We start from the raw sequence: 18770 nt of genomic DNA, 5'->3' as shown, positions 1-18770 counted from the left end.
ACTTTACATGTATTAACACATTTAATCCTCTTAACAACATTTGGAGGTATATGCTAGTATCCACATAATACAAATGAAGATACTGAGGCACGAGGATATTAAGTCATTTGCCCAGAGTACAAGTAGCTTGTAACTAGTAGATCCAGGAGTTGAACCAAGGTGTCTAACTATAAAACACTGATTCTCATACCTTTTTTTTTTTTTTAAACTTTCACACTGTGTACTTGAGGGAAAAGCCAAAATAGAATGGTGGAAAGTAAGATTCCTTAATTAAAAATAGTTCTCAAACTACAGCATGTGCGCATAAGAACCACCAAGGAACTTTGAGAAAGTATGGATTTCAGAATTCACTTCTCAGACAGTAATTTGGAAGGTCTGAGATGAGGAATTTAAACTCTGAACACTTGATCCTGGATGCCACACCCCGACCTGTGCCCAGCCTGATTCTGATGTAAACTGTCTATGGACCACAAGTTGAGAAGACTTACCTGGCAGTGGTTGATAAGAGAGGAAGAGAAGCTATAACTTGAAAAAGAATCCTTCCATAGGTTCCCATTGCTCTTGGGGTAAAAGGTAAGTTGAGAATCAGTCTTCAAATACAACTCTTGATCACATCATGTCCTGCTTAAAACCCTTCAAATCATTCAACAAGCTATTCCACAGATTAACTCAAATAGTTATTGAACACATATGTGTCAGGCAGTATTCTAAATGACTGGGCCTCTAGAGTGGTCATCCCACTTAGTGTCTATGTAACCTTGGAGAAGATACAACTTCTTTAGATTTTCATTTCCTTACCTGCAAAGGCTCTGTAGGAGAAAGAACGAATCTGGATAGAGTACAAAGCTTGGTGCAGAGTGAGTATGGTAAACAAAATAATGTTCTGTTGTTTATTCAGAGCCTCAGAAGTTGCATGAGGATTTTAGCTTTTACCCTAAGAGCAATGGGAACCTATGGAAGGGTTTTCAGCAGGAAAGTGACTTATCCAAGGGTGTATAATATACAATACCAAGAATTAAAGTCAGTTAGTATTTCCTCCAGGACAAGGGAAATTAGCAATTATAATCACACCAGTCTAATATTTTCAGGTTACTTAGTGAAAATAATAATTCATCTTTAAGACTTCTTATGTTCAATTTTCTAAGTAAGATGGAAAACGAAATTAAATCTTGCTTATTGGTGTTAACAGTGATCTCAACTCATGACTAGAATCATGAATCAGTTTGTTTTATACGTACCTTTCCTCAATTTAAGATTTGAGAAATGTTAAGTGTCAGAAACTACAAAAGAACTACAAAAATTTTTTTTATTAAGTGTGAAAGCAAAACAGTATATCTATTTAAATATTTTTACATATTTATAGATAAAACAAAGACAAATAATTTATCAAAAATTACAAGTTTAAAGAACAGACTATTTTGAAACAGCCAATAAAGTATCTGAAAATAACACATTTTATCCATAATTAGTGAATATTATCCCCCCCAAAAGTAACTTGCATTTGTAAAAAATATAAAAGTTTGTTTTTTTTAGATGTCTGCCAAGACTGCTCTTGCTAACTCTAAAAAAAGTATAATGCCTTTATCGACAACTTCTGTTTTCACCAAATGGCTTTAAAAACCACCTGTGTTTCCTCTGGGCTTAGGTGAACTCTAAATCTTCACTTTTACACCACAGGGCGTGAACATAAACACAAACAAATCAGAGTGAGAGCTTTGGGCTGCTTTGCTTCATACTGAGCGAAGAACTTTCTCCTTGGCTGGGTGAATGACCATGGTGTATTGTGACGTCCAATCTACTGCATAGGGCTTCACCAAGCCAAAGCAGCCACACTGAAAGAAATCTGCAAGGTTCTGGGTGAACCCAAGGCTGCCAAGAAAGGAAGAGAACATGTCTTACTACATTTCCTGTGTAGCTCTTGACAAACGTTCATTCACACCATAAACATTCACTGAGATTGTACAATGTATAATGTCCTTTGGAGCTCCTACAGGAATCCAGAAGTGAATCAGTTACTGGGCTTATGGGACCTTAAAACAGAAGCCTAGTTGCAGTTCTGGAACTGAATCCCTAATTTCAAGAGTCCCTGGCTTCTGCCCAGAAACCAAATAGCTTCATTTTGGGTCTCCCACTCACTGGACTGGTCACTGCCATCAGTAAGTTTCTTTCTTTCCTTCCCACTGCCCTAATTCACTTTGATTATCTCAAAGCCCAGGAAAAAAACAATCAACAAGATGGGTTTTTTCTAAACCTATATAGCTCTCTAAATGATGCCCATCTCAATTCCTCCCAGTTCACTTTACATCCTGGAGATTGTCTAGTCCTCCAAAACACTGATATAGTCATAGCCCTTCCTTCCATCTCCATCATGCTCGCCCCACAACTTTCAAGGCTCAGCTGAAAATTCCACCTCTACCACAATGGCTTCCATACTTTAGTATTTATCCCTCTGGTTAGACCACTAAGAAAGGGACTTTATTAATATCACTGCCAGTCTGAAACAATCATCACCAGCTTAACACCGCTCTCCGCTCTCTATCACTTTAGCCACCTCTTCCCAATAAAGTCATTTTCTTTCCGCTTTAAATACACATCAGAGTCACATCCCAGGCTCTGATTTCCTTGTCTAACAGCCTAACAGTTTCATCTTGTACCACAAATGTGCTTTAAAATAGACTGCTCATGAGATATGCAGTGAGCGCTCAAATCCCTGGAGGACTCTGGGTCACCTCCACAGCATTCCCAGCCTCCAAGACCCCTATACATGTGACAGGGAGATAAGCTTCAAAGCCTGATCCTTCATATCTTAAGATGACGACCTTCCTATACAAACATTCTCATTTTCAACTGAGGACAGGTTTTATACAACCAACACTCTAGGAAGAACATACCCCAACCTCAAAAGCTGGCTTCTCCCTGACACAGGTGGGCACCTTAAACATAGGGCTGAAATAATTAGTGGTGATAGAAAGCCAGGTTGAAGATCTTGGCAAAGTTCACAATCTAACGCTTTGTACAGATAGCCTTATGGCTGCCTTTCTCAGCCACATGCTTAATTATCTCACATTGACTTCATGCCAGCAATATGCAACCTTGTGACCATGTGGCTTGACTGCAGAGATTCCCCATCTTGGCAAAACTTCACAGTCACTTATTATTTGTGCCGAGTCCAGTAGACTAAATCCCAAATTCTTACCACCTTGGGGCTCATGACCTTACCACTCATCTCCTGTCACTGAGGCTTCCAAGAAAAAAGAGGGTCAACTCTACCAGATAGCAAGTCAGAGGACAGCAGCATGGCCAAGGGTGGTGACACTGGATTGGGCAACCAATGGCTAGACTAGCATCTTCCTTAGGACTCAGTGAAAGAACAGATCTCACTTACTTGTATGGCGTCCTCCTGAGGGACAATGGCTGCTTCATATGCCTGCTCTGCTTCAGCAGGCTGGTTCTCTCATGGGAGGTCAGGCCCAGAAAAGCAATCTGAAAAAGGTTGGGAAGTACATGAATAATACCACATCAGGCTCCATCACTCTTAGCAGTGCATCATGGGAAACTGGAAAACATGCAGTACCACCCCCACTAAAAAAACAAGTCAGTATCACCTAGACTTCTAACCAAGGATCAAGGTGAAGGCAAAGATTCAGCGGCGCTAAGTAGACTCTCCTACGTAAACCTAGTAGCTAGGCTTTTTTTTTTTTATTGTCTTATTTTATTAACCTTCAGGAAAGCACAGCGCACTGACTTAATGAGAGTCATGAAATAACTGCTTTAGTAATTACTTCAAGCCAAGGCTTATGGCCATGTTTAGATTCTCAACAAATTCAGCATGCAACTTTTAGATAAATAAAATAATATAAGCTCCGTATCAATGCAATTATTTCAACTTGCATATCCTTCTTAGTATCTCTTTGAAAATAGCCAAGTGAAAAAGTTAATAATCTTAAGTAAAGAATATTTAAATCCATATATTTGGGGAGAGGTAAGAATTAAGGTAACTTGAAAACTCCCATGTCATTAAAAACACTACTATTGTCCAGCGGGTGTTGCTCAGTGGTTGAGCATCGATCTATGAACCAGGAGGTCACTGTTTGATTCACAGTCGGGGCACACGTCCAGGTTGTGGGCTCAATCCCCCCTGGGGTGTGTGCAGGAGGCAGCCTATCAATGATTCTCTCTCATAATTGGTGTTTCTTTCCTCTCTGAAATCAATAAAAATATGTATTTTAAAAAATACTACTATTTACTGAGTTATCTCATTTAATCCCCGAAAAAAACCCAAACATCAAGTTCCTCATCTTTAAAACAGAGATTATCATCTTCATTAGATTGTTTAAGGGTTTGAGATAATATATTTAAAATACCTAGTGCAGAGGCTTACAGGGGTGAAGCAACTGGTCCAAGGCCCCACAGCTTAGAAAGTGGCAGAACTGGGACTGACACCTCGGTCAGTGTGAGAACAGAGCCCATGGTCCTAACCAGCAGTCGACAGTCTCAGTATGACTGGCCACCGTCAAAACCTTAACTCACCAGAGCCCTCAGGAACTGAAAGGCTTCGAATAACTGAGTTGTTTTGTTTATTAAGAAAACTTTGCTCTGAATTCCTATACTTGAAAACTATCCAAAGCATTGAGTCCATTTTCCTGCCTTAGAAAATATACACAAATATAGTACCTTTTTTTGTTTATAAATTTAAGAATATTATAGTCTCACGTACTTGTACTTATTCTAAGAGTCCAGAAAAGGAGGAAGAAAATTAGAATTGAAGCCTTAAATCTTAGGTTCTACATCTAACTCCTCTTGCTGGCCCTATGGCCACAAGCAAGGCATTCAGCATCTTTAGGTTTAGTTTGCTCATCCATATAATGGAGAAGATACTACTTTGGCACAGTCTGCATCTCAAATGTTTGTAAGGAAACAGATGGGAAAGTGCTTTGGAATATGAAAAGCAAGTATAAATATTAGGTATTATAAATGACAGTAATTACTGTTAATAATCATGGATGCTGATATCCATTCTTAGCACCGGAGTCTGTAGGTATCAGAGGGATAGGAATTTAAGATGAATGTTCAGAAACTTCAGTTCAGTCAGTTTTATTAGCTTAATTCCTTTCCTTAGCAATTTTCCCTTTTAAAATTTTCTTTATTATTATTATTGTAGAATTGATTACTGCCCCATAAAAGTGGAATGTATTTTGCTTTCATTGAATAATGCTCTAATTATCTCAAGTCTTACAGTAAATGGCGCAGAGGCGCAGACTGATCATGGCTGTCCATTCCACACGGGCAGCCATAACAACAATGAGAACCAGGTTTTGCTCAGGGGAAGACAGGCAGCAGGGAAGGGATAGAAACGCCATAGAAAGCTGAAGATGACTACTGCCCTGGAGCCTGGACTTTCTAATGGCCATGACCTTCTCTGGAAGTGCAATTACCATGTCCACTGGTTAGTGGTGTGTATTTCATTTCTTCTCCACTTCTATCCACTTAAGCACTGCATAATAATGATAACAAACAGGCTTGGAAAAGTGAGGGAGAATAATCGCCTCACACCTGCATGCTTTACGGTTTATACCATGCTTTCACACAACATATATTTTAATTGCATGATGGAAAAAGCCCTTAAATGGGACTGTCAAAAGACCTAAGTTTCCCGTTCAGATTTTCCTACTCATTGGATGACCTTGAACAATTCAATTCACCTCTGTACCTCTGTAAAATAATAGGTTAGATAATTCCTAGGGCCAACACTTAACAGTTTATCATTCTAACTTTAAACCCTGCTGTGAGAGTAGACAGGCATTATTATCCCCATTTCACAGACAAGGAAACTGAAATTCAGGAGTCAAATAACATGCCTACACCCACAGAGAATGTGACAGTCACTAGAAATGAAGTCTTCTGATTTGAAATTAAAGTCTTTCTACCCTAATACAGGTTATTGGAAATATTACCCAAAGGCATTATAAGAAGAGAAATAAATACCTGAAAAAGTTGATTTACTAATAAAAATGATGACCATGAGAAATGGAAAGTTGCCAGCAGGAAAATATATAAAACCCAAGGGGAACAAGCCACAATCTGATTGAGGTAGGTCCATAGTCCATCTTCTCTGAATGTTGTGGCACAATGATTTGACCAATCTGTGAATTCACAAAAAGGAACCCATTATTTAAAAAGACAATAAATTGCTGATCATTATGCAGGAAGATTAAAAATCACTGAAGTTTTTTTAGGGAAAAGAGAAAGGAAGACATAATGGCCGAGATCAGAACCTGACTTCAAGATTTTATCTTCCAAATGCCAGCTCTTCTAACACAGATGAAAAACGGTACCTCACTGTTAATTATGGCTATGATAACAATGCATTGGTAGTCAGCAGTGAAGAAATAAAAGCAAAAAAGGTCCACAAAATCATCATTAAGATCAGCATATTCAGCATAAAATGCACTGGCCAGAGAAGTTAATTGTTCAAGAACTCAGGAATGATTATATCCTATCTAATAAAGAGGGACTATGCTAATTGACCCTCACACTGTTGCAAATATGGCAGCACCCACAGCCAATAAGGAGGAAATATGCTAATTGCTGCCTCACCCTCAAAGATGGCGGCACCCACAGCCACAAGATGGCCGGCAGGGGAGGGCAGTTGTGGGAGATCAGGCCAGCAGGGGAGAATAGTTAGGGGCAACCAGGCCGGCAGGGGAGGGTAGTTAGGGGCAACCGGGCTGGCAGGGGAGGGTAGTTGGGGGTGATCGGGCCAGCAGGGGAGCAGTTAGGCGTTGATCAGGCTGGCAAGGGAGTGGTTAGGGGGTGATCAGGCTGGCAGATAGAAGTAGTTAGGGGCAATCAGGCAGGCAGGCAGGCAGGTGAGCAGTTGGGAGCCAGCAGTCCCAGATTGTGAGAGGACTGTCAGACTGCCGGTTTAGGCTCAATCCTACAGGGGCTAAATTTCGTGCATCGGGCCTCTAGTTTAATAAATATTTGTCTTAGAAAATTCTCTATCTTATCCATGTTATAGCAAGATATGGGCCATCACAGAACTAAATATAAACTCTTATTAAGGGTTCTGATTAACAGGCCATTGTTGTGGGCACAAGAAATCCTGTAAGCACCTAGATACCACTGGAACACAAGCTAAGAGCATGCAGTTTCCGAGCGTACTTCTGCACTGGCACCGTAATTTATCCTGCAGAGGGAAAAAGGCCAGGTGAGGAAATGCAAGAGAAAGATGCCCCAAGAAAAGTACAGAGAGTAAGATTCATATGATCACAGCTCAGTTTCTCCCCCAGGAGAATTTATTTATATGCCAATTAAAAGAGGACTTCACTGTGGTCTTCAGAAAACTGACCCCTAACCCATATAGCTAAGACAGTAGTGAGGTGAATGTAGGTAGGAAGCAGGAGAAACAAGGGAACAGACCTTTAAGGTTATATAAAGCCAATGACTTTTACAGGCACCATGACTGTTAATAAAGGGCAAACTATTTTTGAAATGAGAAATCTGAAGATTTGTACCCTGAGGTTTCATAAATGCCTCTGACAATTTGATCAGCAGTTTTAGGCAATTTCCCAGAGCAATACTTAAGAGCTCCTGGGACAGGAAGGATATATGAGTCCATGACTTCACTATCAACCGACTGTCCATTTTTGTCCCAAATATCTATATATTTTTTTGTATCATTTAAATCCCAGCTACCTTTCATAGATATATGCCAGAAGCATTCTAACTGCAATCATCACAGAGCAATAATCAAGGTAACAAGGCAAATTACACTCTTCAGAACTTCTTGTTGGGATGGCACAGAAAGAAGCATCCCATGCACCTGGTATGACATAAGAGAATGTACTTTCCATCAGCAGGCAGCAAAGACAGCTGAGTAGGAAGAGTATTGACTCTCTTTCAGCTTATGGTCTTCCACTGCTCTCCTCTGGAAATTATTTCGATAACACAGCATGACCTCAAACTGAAGTTTCCATAGAACGGATTTCAGATTTAATATAAAAGATATACTGTAAGTGGCCATGTACATTATCTGATAGGCAATATAACACTTTAATATGTACTAACACATTCACTGGCTAATGAGAGGGAACTCCTACTGTGGTTCCAAGTCAATTGTTTTCATCTTTAGATTGCTTGGATACTTAGAATGTTCTTTCTAGCAATAATCTAAGATCTTTCTCCCTGTAACTTGTACAATGCAGACACATTGAGTTACTTATTGTCCACCCTGAAAACAGACCTCACAAGATGAAATGGATGGTGCCTGTACAGAGCCAAAAGGAGCTGCAACTGGATCACACAGAGAGGGTGCACAGCAACAGGAGTGTTAATGGTAAACAAAAAAGGTGGGAAGACAGGGAGGATGCATTAGAAAAATAGAGCACTTTTTTTTAAGTTCATTTTTCCTGTATGTGAAATGATAAAAGATACAATGTCCTCATTCATTGCAAAAAAAAAAAAAAAAAACTGTCAAAATATAAATGAGATAAAAAGTAACCAGATATGTTCAGCTAGTTGTAAGTGAATGTAAAGGTGAGACTGTTTCTAAGAAACAAAACATTATATACAAATTCGTTCAGAGCCAGAGGATACAGACAAAGAGGAGGGAAGAACTAATGCATGTCATAAGAAAACAACTTGGAAAGAATGAATGTAATGGAAAATCACTTCTGTCCTTATCAATACAGTCTTATGCTGGACAGACACACCAAACAAAGGGGACTATTTTTAGTGGAGAGAGAGAAGGGGGAGAGACAAGAGTGGTGTAAAATCTGGCTCCTTTTCCCTAGGATCAAGTCCAAGGCACAAGTTGGTCCATGGGCCAGCTTAAAAAGGTTTTCCAGGAACATGCTTTAATGTCAGTCCTTCAAAGGGCAGCCCTTTCAACAGAAAGAAGCACTGAAAAAATCTTTTATTTTCTACACCACAGGACATAATCTAAGAAGTTTCAAATTCCAATGCACAGGATCCCTGATGGCCTTTGGCAAGAACTGAGATCAGGGATCACAACCTTCTGACTATTAAACCCATTTGAGATGGTGACAGTTATATTGAGCCACAAAAGCATTCCCAAGTGATGTCAGGTGGGAAAGGGGCTGGCAAGGTAATTGAAGTCCTCTCCATGCCTATTGCAGGGCAAGAAACAAACCATTTCACATAGATATTAGCTGGCAAGGTAATTGAAGTCCTCTCCATGCCTATAGCAGGGCAAGAAACAAACCATTTCACATAGATATTAGCTGGCAAGGTAATTGAAGTCCTCTCCATGCCTATTGCAGGGCAAGAAACAAACCATTTCACATAGATATTAGCTGGCAAGGTAATTGAAGTCCTCTCCATGCCTATTGCAGGGCAAGAAACAAACCATTTCACATAGATATTAGCAACCTCTAAAAATGAAACCCCAGACCAAACAAAACTTGTAATACTGAATGTTTCTGGGGAGGGGAGCTAGGAGGCTGGGGGACAGTGGAGAAGCAACTATCTTCCAAAAACTAAAAATTTTAACTAAAGAAAACCAGGAGGGCAGGGAGGACTTAGGGAGGGGTAGAGCATGGGATAATAAAGGAAAAAGAAAAAAAGGTAGGAAAAAACTTTCCTAATGTCTTCCTGAATCGTTCCAGATTTTAGCTCAAGCAACAAATTAGTATTTTATTGGCAAAATACAAGACTTGAGCATAAATATATGCTCAACGGGAGGGGGGATGGAAATAGAAGCTCTAGAGCCAAACTCTCCCAAAGTTTTCATAATAAATACATAACAGAGTCAAAATAAACTACAATAACAAACAAAGTCAAAATAAATCACAAACACTACAGGTTTTTCCAGTAAGGTAACCTATTCCAAGGTTTGAAAAGCAGTCATGCATTCTTAGGAGCTACCAAAATCCTTCTTGCTACAACTTAAAAGCTATTCTTAGTTGATCACCTTGGAACAGCTGGCGTCACTCCCTACATGAGAGGCCCAGAGATGGCCTTTACACTGCTCCTAAAAAGTCATTTTCCTTGCTCAGGAATGCAGAATAAGTGATCTAATATTTTCTTCCAAGTTATTATTTCCAACCTTTCAATGATTGGTACAGTTATAAGTTGTGACCTGAGATTTATCAAAGGAAATGAGCTTTGAGTTTTGTTCCAATATGACGACCTGCCAAGTCCCCTAACCTGTCTTCCTCCAATCTCCCCCTGCCTCCTTTTATTTACTTACCACTCCACTTGCTTTTGTACCTGAGCAGCTGATTTTTCCTCCTTTCACTGGGTGATAAATCTGCACTTGCCTTAAATAAATTTGTATTTTTTACCACTTTTCTAATTTATCAAGATCATTTTATAGTAAAATCTTTTCAAAGATAATGACAACTAACCTCTCGTAGCATTTCCTGCAGCTTCCCAATGCCAAGAATCTTACCAACATCCATTTAGTTTTTATTAGGGTATAGTTTATAGTCACCTAGCCCAAATGTGATATATAAGAGTTCACAAGGAAAAGTGTATGTAGATGTGGGTACATGAGCTTGCTGTAAGAAAAATTTATACTTACACATGAAAGATTCATATATAATCCAGTTACACACAACGGAAAGGAAAAATAAGAAGAATATGTAATAGCGATGGTTGCCGAAACCTACATAAAAAAGAAAATCAACATATTTAATATTATTGTACAATTATGTTCCAGATCAAGAGCCTATTAACCACTTCCTGTCCACAGCCTTCACAAAAGTAAAGAAATAAGCTGTTGCTGTGCTTTTAAGTACCATTAAACCAAAACCAAACACTCTTAACATGTCATGGTCAATTGTCCATGTTAACTGAACTAATATTTATTCAATACTTAAAAGAGGTTTTTTGTTTTTGTTTTTAATACAACAAAGTTTACTAAACATATACAGCTCTAGGATGGCCTATACCAGTGATGGCGAACCTATGACACACGTGTCAGAGGTGACACGCGAACTCATTTTTTGGTTGATTTTTCTTTGTTAAATGGCATTTAAATATATAAAATAAATATCAAAAATATAAATCTTTGTTTTACTATGGTTGCAAATATCAAAAAATTTCTATATGTGACACGGCAACAGAGTTAAGTTAGGGTTTTTCAAAATACTGACATGCCGAGCTCAAAAGGTTCGCCATCACTGGCCTAAACTGTGCTGGAGGGAGAAGCAGGCAAGAATTGGGGAAAATCATGCCCTGCCTCTTCCTTTCTTCCATGTGATAAGCTTATATAGGTATAACTTCTGGACAGCCGGCTTCTGGCTGAGCAGCACTCCCCCTGTGGAAGCGCACTGACCACCAGGGGGCAGCTCCTGCATTGAGCATCTGTCCCCTGGTGGTCAGTGTGTATCATGGCGACCGATTGTTCCGCAGTTAGAGATGATTCTCTGACAAGCAAGAGCTACAAAATGGATTCCCTTCTACTTTTTCTATTAGTCACACACATAACTAAATATAAGCTTAACTTTATGTGGTAATTGAAAAATTTTCACCTATGCACCGTCCAGTCCACAGGCAGTGTTGGTCGTATCGAGCCACACAGGATTTGCACACAGGGCAATGGAGTGACCTCAGTGGCTTCCTTACCTAAGTGGGCAATTAAGAGAGGACCAAGCAAAAATCAGTCTCTCAAACTGGTAACAAATCACAAACAAAATCTTATTCCTAAATCATAAAGACAGTGGCAAAAATCATCCAAAATATCAGACCATCAATTCATAGAAAGGCTCTGGAATGCCTTTGTAATATTTACGACTACATGTCCATTTTGTCAAAGCCATCAGTAAAGGGGACCTGAATTCCAGGGCTACCAGCACCGACTAATGGGATGAGGCAGTACCATACAGCACAGTGGGCACTGGACTGAGGAGAAGGTAAAATGAGGTACATTTCTGGCTCTGCCAATAATTTGGAGAAAGTTAATTCTCCGTTTAGGCTATAATACCTAAACTGCAAAATGAGAAGGTTCACTAAGTGGTTCTTGGGTCACCATGAGCCTCTGGCTCCAAGTTAGTTTTAACATATGCTTCGTGGCAGGAAAAAGCAAACAAAACATACAAAGAGATTTTTAATCATAGGCAACGTCAAGAGATCATAAACATCATTCCCCATATGTTCAAGGCAGAAAATTGTCCTGACAGTAATGCAAAATTAGAACCTGGTAGAAACAAAGGTGTAGAAATATGCCGCAAAGATTTGATAAATGTTCACATGAGCAATGTAACCAAGAATTTGCTTTTACTATGGGAAAACATGAAGAAAAGGCTCACTCACAAGACACGATGTACAAAATGTCCTGAAGTCCAGACAGCCAGTCTCTGCGAGGGTGATGATATTCTGAAAGATATGCAGTTTGACCTTACATTTGCATTTACTAGGGAATGTATAATGCATGGTCATATACCATAATCACAGCTCTCTCCCCAAACTGAGGTAGCTAGCAGAGCAATTTGGAAGATTTGCCAACACATCATTCTGTGCCTGAAATAATGTAATTTTTTTCAAGGCTGTATTTTCAACCACAGCCAATAAATTAGAATGCACAAAAATTATACCCCCTTCTCTCCATCAATGGCAATGACCTCCCAGTTATAATTTGTTGGAGAAAAATAAACACAGACACTCCTAAAAAGAAACAAAAACTACCAGCATTCAACAGAACTAATGGTTATAAGCACCAAGAGCTCAGTCTTTGAGGAACACGGGGTTTAGGTAACAAAGATGACACTCTCCCCAATTTCTAAACATTCACAGGCAATGGAAGACATGCCATGTCATCTGACAACTTCATATCTTAGTCAATAAGGAGGAGGACCCTCCTGCCCCCCGCCAGCTCCTGCCTACTCCATGCATTAAATGAGGGACTTTAATTATATGATCATTATCTAAGCGTTACTATAAAAAAGCAGAAGACCATATCTGCCAACAGAAATTACATCTGAAAAAGTCTTGAAGTATTACTTTAAAGAAATTAAAGATATATTTCTTTAATTTTCATATAAACAAATGAAAAAGTATGACAGTAGAGAGATATTATTTTGCTGATTCATACATTCCACATTTAATATTATTAGGTGCCAGGCACTAGACAGTCATGACAGAAACCAACATGGCTATGAAGTTGACCCTCCTATTTTCAAATCAGTAACATTACAAAGAAAGCTCACCGTTTTCCTTTCTTCTTCAGAAGCCTTGGTGAAGCCTGGATCCGTTGCCCAAGTCTTATAGAAAAAATAGAGGAAGCCTATCATGCTGAAAATAAAAACAAAATAGAAAGGAGTGCCTGCCAGATGTTAAAGCCAAGTTAAGGAACATATCGGACCTCCCATAATTATGACACAAGCAAATTTCATCGTTGGTGCCTAAGAATCTCTCTTCTCTGCATTCTATCCTCATCTTACTTTATGTAACACATCCTGCCCCCATAGCTGGCCCCATCCTATGTTCTAATCCTATGGGAATTTGGTCATGGCTGACAAATTAATCCCTCGTCAAATAGTTAAAACCCACATGAAATATTGATAGGAAGACTTGCAATACATGAAGAGCATCCTGAAGAATGAAAAACATTCAAGATCCAAATAAATTAATCTCTAATGGTATAATGTGGCTCTCCTGAGAGTGTCCAGAAAAATATTTTCTGATCATTCTAACCAAATCATTCAAAGAAAAAAGCCACTTGGTTCAGAGATTTCAACTAAAACTATTTTTTTATATATTAAATGCTTGCAAAAATTTCCTACTGCAAAGTTTAATACCTAGTCATAACTGATTTAGGCTGAGTTAATTTAGAAACAAAAGAAACTGCTCTCCCTGCAAAGTGATTATAAGTCAAATATTATTTGGGAAAGGCACATGATATAAACTGAGGTAAAAATTGTTTCAAGCCAAAACCGGTTTGGCTCAGTGGATAGAGCGTCTGCCTGCGGACTGAAAGGTCCCAGGTCCGATTCCGGTCAAGGGCATGTACCTGGGTTGCAGGCCACTGGGAGATGTGCAGGAGGCAGCTGATCGATGTTTCTCGCTCATCGATGTTTCTAACTCTCTATCTCTCTCCCTTCCTCTCTGTAAGAAATCAATAAAATATATTTTAAAAAAATTGTTTCAAGTATAAATGAACAGTCCTCATTACAAAATCTTTGTATAAAAATTAAAATTTTGCTCCAGTAAAATTTTGTGCAGTAATCAACCAATACGCCAGTAATAAACCAATGTCCTTGCTTAATTTAAATCATTATTGACACAGTAGCTGTATTTGCCTTCCAGGGTGTTGCCAAGACGTCTGGTGCCAAACTTCAGAGTAGAAAAGGTGGTCATAAAATAAAAGACTCTTAAACACTTGCTGCTCAAATTGTGAGCCATGGACCCACAGCAATGGCTTTACCTGGGAGCTTGTTAGAGGCAAGAACCACAGACCTTACCCCAAAACAGCAGAATCACTCTGCTGTAACTCACAGAAACCAGCACAACCACATCTGGTTTAGGTAGGAAGGAACGAATCTTATTGGTTTAGTTTACTAGTTAATCTGCAGATAGGCCTGGCTTTAAGAAAGAGATAGGGTACAGAAAATTGTGTGAAATTGAATTTTAACAAATATGCTTACTTAGACTTAATTAAGAACACTATTTAAAAGTCCACAGGACAGATCTTTTGTTAAAGAATCCCATCCTTCTGCTCCCCCCGCCCCAGAAAATCGTGATCAACATATATGACACATTCCCAAAAACACACCAATGAATCATATGATTATCCCTCTTATTAAACTAACTGAATTTCTGCTCTGAATAACTTACAACTCCTCTCCCTCTAAGCAAAGTGAATTGCACTCTATCTCCTCACATAAAAGCCAAACATTCCTTGCTTCCATGCCCTTGCTTTGTGTGCTTCACTGACCTCAAATGCTCCCCCCTCTCCACCACCGCCCCCTTCCCCGTCTAATGAAACCACACTTTTAGCATGTCCAGGTTCTAAACGCCTTCCAGACCTAACTTACATCCCCTTCCCTTTGTAGGTCATTCCCTACAGAGGCTTCTCCCTCTTATCGGAATCTAAGAATGCGTATTCTATGGCACTTATACCTCAAATTATAGTTATTTATAGACATCTCAACCTTTCCAGTTAGCTTGTGACTCCTGCAGTCAATAAGTTTCTCAACTTGGACTAACTGGCTTTATTTCCTTAAGAATTCTTTAGATACTTCAGCTCTACACTATAGATCTACCCTACAGAAGCCTAGTCCTCATGCTCAGTAAGTCATGCTCAGCGACTGCCCATTCTACACAATGCACTGGCTTCCAAATGATAGATTTCCAAATGCGAAGGCAGTGCTCAGGCTAAGCAGCAACATTATTCTTCACAAAACACTGTTCCTTACACAACATTGTTCCTGGTCAAGTTCCTGTTTATGATCCTGCCTGCCCTTGTCTCTTTTAAAAGAACAGAATTGAAAACAGAACAATCACACTTCAGGTGTGTGCTGACCAGTGCAGAGGGCAGTGAGATTGCTGCTGTCCTTTGCTTGGACACTCAAAGCCTCGTAACCCTATTGGAGAATACGCTGGCTTCCGTGACAGCGCATCACTACCCACACCGGCTTTTAGTCAAAGCCCCTGGTTCTTGTTCACTTGACCTGAAGCTATGTCATTTTCACATGTGCTTGTACATATTCTCTGAAACCCAGTACAGGACTTCACATGAGTTTATGCCTCTTAAACTTAACTCAGCTATAGCCAGAATCTTTCATCTTTAGTCTTTAATCTTACTTCCCAACTCATCAGTATGATCTTACCTCCTTCACTTGATACTGTCTCATAAAAACCATTATTTCCTGAGCCAAAATAAACTGATGATCTGAGGAGCTAACCTAGAGCTGCCCTTAAAATTAATCTCAACATGCAGCCTTCTACACAGATTTTATTTATAAGACTAGTTAATAATAATAATAGGTATTATTTACAGAATTCCAATTACGTAATGGGGACCATGGTCAGCAATTTACAAACATCATAGCACAGTTGTCCTTGCAGCCACCCCACTATTATCCCCAGTTTATAGAAAAACTGAGACTCAGTGAAATTAAATAACTTGCCCAATGGTACATAATAAGGAAAAGGGCCAAAACTTAAATTCATGCTGATTCCAAAGATGGTCCTCTTTCCACAGTGCCCCAGACCCTCTTCCCACATGGCAGCTGTAGAAGCAGAAGCCCCCACACAATCCAGACTTGGCAACCTGAGACGAAACTAGTTTAAACACTCAAATGGGCCTTTACAGGGTAGCGCTTTAGTTCATACCCATGGCAGTTCAAACAGCATTTACCATTCAGCTTGAAAAACACAGATCCGACAGCGAAGTGTGCCACCTACTGACTGACATTCTCCCACCAGTAACAGGCTCATATGGATGCCTGGATCAAATGGCTTTATGCTGAACATGTGAGTAAAATATCCCATCTCGTCAACTCCAACATCTTAACATTCTGTCTGGCTACGGAAATCAGTTCTTCTGATGTAATGGCACCTTTTCAAACAGTGAACAGTTTGTCATTAAACCCAGCTGCATACCAAATTCTGTAACTGAGGTTTTTAAAATACAGTGGAATTACATTGTTGTTAATATTGATTCTATAAACCTGAAATAATTGTATAGAATAACTACAGTACTTTTTGTGCAAAAATTGAAATAATGTAGTTGCTCACAATTTTAAAAATTCATCAAGAAACACAATTGTAAAACTGTTTACTCCAATGCCACATGGGCTGCTAAACAAACGAACAAACAAAATCAGCCATCTCTTCTCAATAGTATGTCAATTACCCGAGAATTTACCAGCCTTGGGATCTCTGTGCTGTTGTTTGATGGTTACGTGTAAATTTAATTATTTTTATATCACATAATGATATCATCTAAGCTTTCATTAAATGGTGGTAATAAGGTTAGTGCTTAAAAAGCTGCCCCCAAATCAGTAATTATGAGACAAAGGTTAAATTAATAAAGTCAAATGAACTCTATGGTATGCTGTACCATTCATTTAGATTAAAGGAATCTGAAAAATATTAGCAATAATGCTCAGAAATAGGAAGCACCATTAAAGTAGAAGCATGCTATAATGAAAATAGATGTATACACTCTAAGAGTTCATATGCCTCTCACTTTACAAATGAAAAAATATTCTTAAATTTGAGTGTATGAATCTCTCCCATAAGTACTACTCTTTCTTTTTAAAATGCCATTACCAGAAATAGAAATAACATAGAAGTTAAAGGAATATGCTTAAAGGTACATTTCTATTCACCACATTCCTTCTTCTCCTACCTGTAAGGAAAACAAGTTTATAATGGGTTTCTAGAATCCTTGGAAGGGAAAAAGGGATCCTGGAAAGAAGTAGGAAGATGGAAAATTGGAGGAAATGCCTCCCTCGTACTGGGAGCTATAAATAGCTATAAACTAAGAAGTAATCCCTGTTCCTGCTTCTAGGTGACTAGATTTTGGTCAACCCTAAAAGCACAGCACACCCCTACGCTGGACTTGGTCTCAGCCCTGCTCTTCAAGCGATAAACCTACTTGTTAGGTGAGTTTTGTTGTTGTTGTTTGTAAACCATGGGCTGCCATCCATTAGCAGGCCATGAAAGAATTAAGTGGGCTGTGACCAGCATGTTTTTTAAAAAGAAATCTAATAGGATAAAATAAAATTTCAGAGTAAAACACATATTAGGAATACCATTTTCTGAAATGTTTGCTTCACATATGTTTTGGGTAGCAATGTATACTTATTTTTATTGTGGACTAAGAATCACCACCTAGGTTAATAACACTGTATTAACCACTGCTGAGGAGGCCACATTTCCCCCAAATCCCTCCATGTAGGCCACCTTGGTACCCAGAAGATTTATTAATAACTATAACTGCTGACCAAGTTAAAAGATCCATCTGACCTTGAAGAGAAACTCAATGCAATACAATAATATTTTATGGACCCAAATAAAATAATATTTCATTCTACTGTTTCCTTCCAATGAGTAATAAATACTAGACACCTACTGTTTCTATTGTGCGCTCTGAGATTATTTTCAAAGTTGAGTAGATTTTCAACACTAAACATATTCAACTAAAATCACTAACTGAATACAAATATGAATTGCATTCCCTGGATCTAGTCTAAGATCTATATTTCTAACAATGGCATTACTATTTTTTAAAGGCAAAAAGAGATAGGCATTTAAATTTAAGCTTGAAGGATATGAGGGAAGAATAAGATGAACCAAGTCACAAATATCCAAAACATGGAACTTAGCAGAAAGACCGTTGGTAAGTACACAAGGCACTTATACCCAAACAAGAACCTAAAAGAGAAAAAGATAAACAGGAGGTATTAGTGAAAACAAGTATGACTCACATTAATTTTAGTTCTAAATTCCATTAAATAGTAACAGTGATAATAATGATTCCCTTAAATACCAACAACAGCTTTCACTTACCGCTTACCATGTGCCACTTTCCACAAGGTAATGAGCTACGCATTAGCATCCACCGTTTTACTCATGAGAAAACTGAAGCACAAGGGTTCTCAAGAAGTAAATGTTCTCGTTCTTACAGCTAACTTACACATTACTTCATCCCCAATCACTTTATATTTTCAACGATTCTTTTATTTCTATTGAGACATATCATATTTGTATTTATTTTGGGGGTGGTCACAATCATATGTACAAATAATCCAAAATGCAAATTTTAAATACTTGGAGATTCACCTTCCCATCTGACA

General features: G+C 38.7%; 1 protein-coding gene across 3 annotated transcripts in view; it reads right to left on the bottom strand.

Annotated features, from left to right (window-relative positions):
* Positions 1-1292: 1292 nt before the first annotated feature.
* Positions 1293-18770, bottom strand: part of ZDHHC13 (zinc finger DHHC-type palmitoyltransferase 13) — a 42561-nt gene continuing 25083 nt past the window's right edge. For all 3 annotated transcript variants that reach the window (XM_059709123.1, XM_059709125.1, XM_059709122.1), the window contains 8 exons: positions 18249-18348; positions 13173-13298; positions 12280-12342; positions 11499-11592; positions 10547-10630; positions 5995-6143; positions 3386-3492; positions 1293-1869 (listed from right to left, as the gene is read on the bottom strand). In XM_059709123.1, the coding sequence (XP_059565106.1) occupies positions 1731-1869; positions 3386-3492; positions 5995-6143; positions 10547-10630; positions 11499-11592; positions 12280-12342; positions 13173-13298; positions 18249-18348 (862 nt within the window). In that variant the 3' untranslated portion in view covers positions 1293-1730. The remainder of the gene's footprint in view (positions 1870-3385; positions 3493-5994; positions 6144-10546; positions 10631-11498; positions 11593-12279; positions 12343-13172; positions 13299-18248; positions 18349-18770) is intronic.

Source organism: Myotis daubentonii, chromosome 9, assembly GCF_963259705.1.
Source record: "Myotis daubentonii chromosome 9, mMyoDau2.1, whole genome shotgun sequence".
NCBI classification, from domain to species: domain Eukaryota; kingdom Metazoa; phylum Chordata; class Mammalia; order Chiroptera; family Vespertilionidae; genus Myotis; species Myotis daubentonii.
The sequence above is the reverse complement of the archived record's forward strand: the minus strand, read 5'-3'. Positions and strand labels throughout refer to the sequence as shown.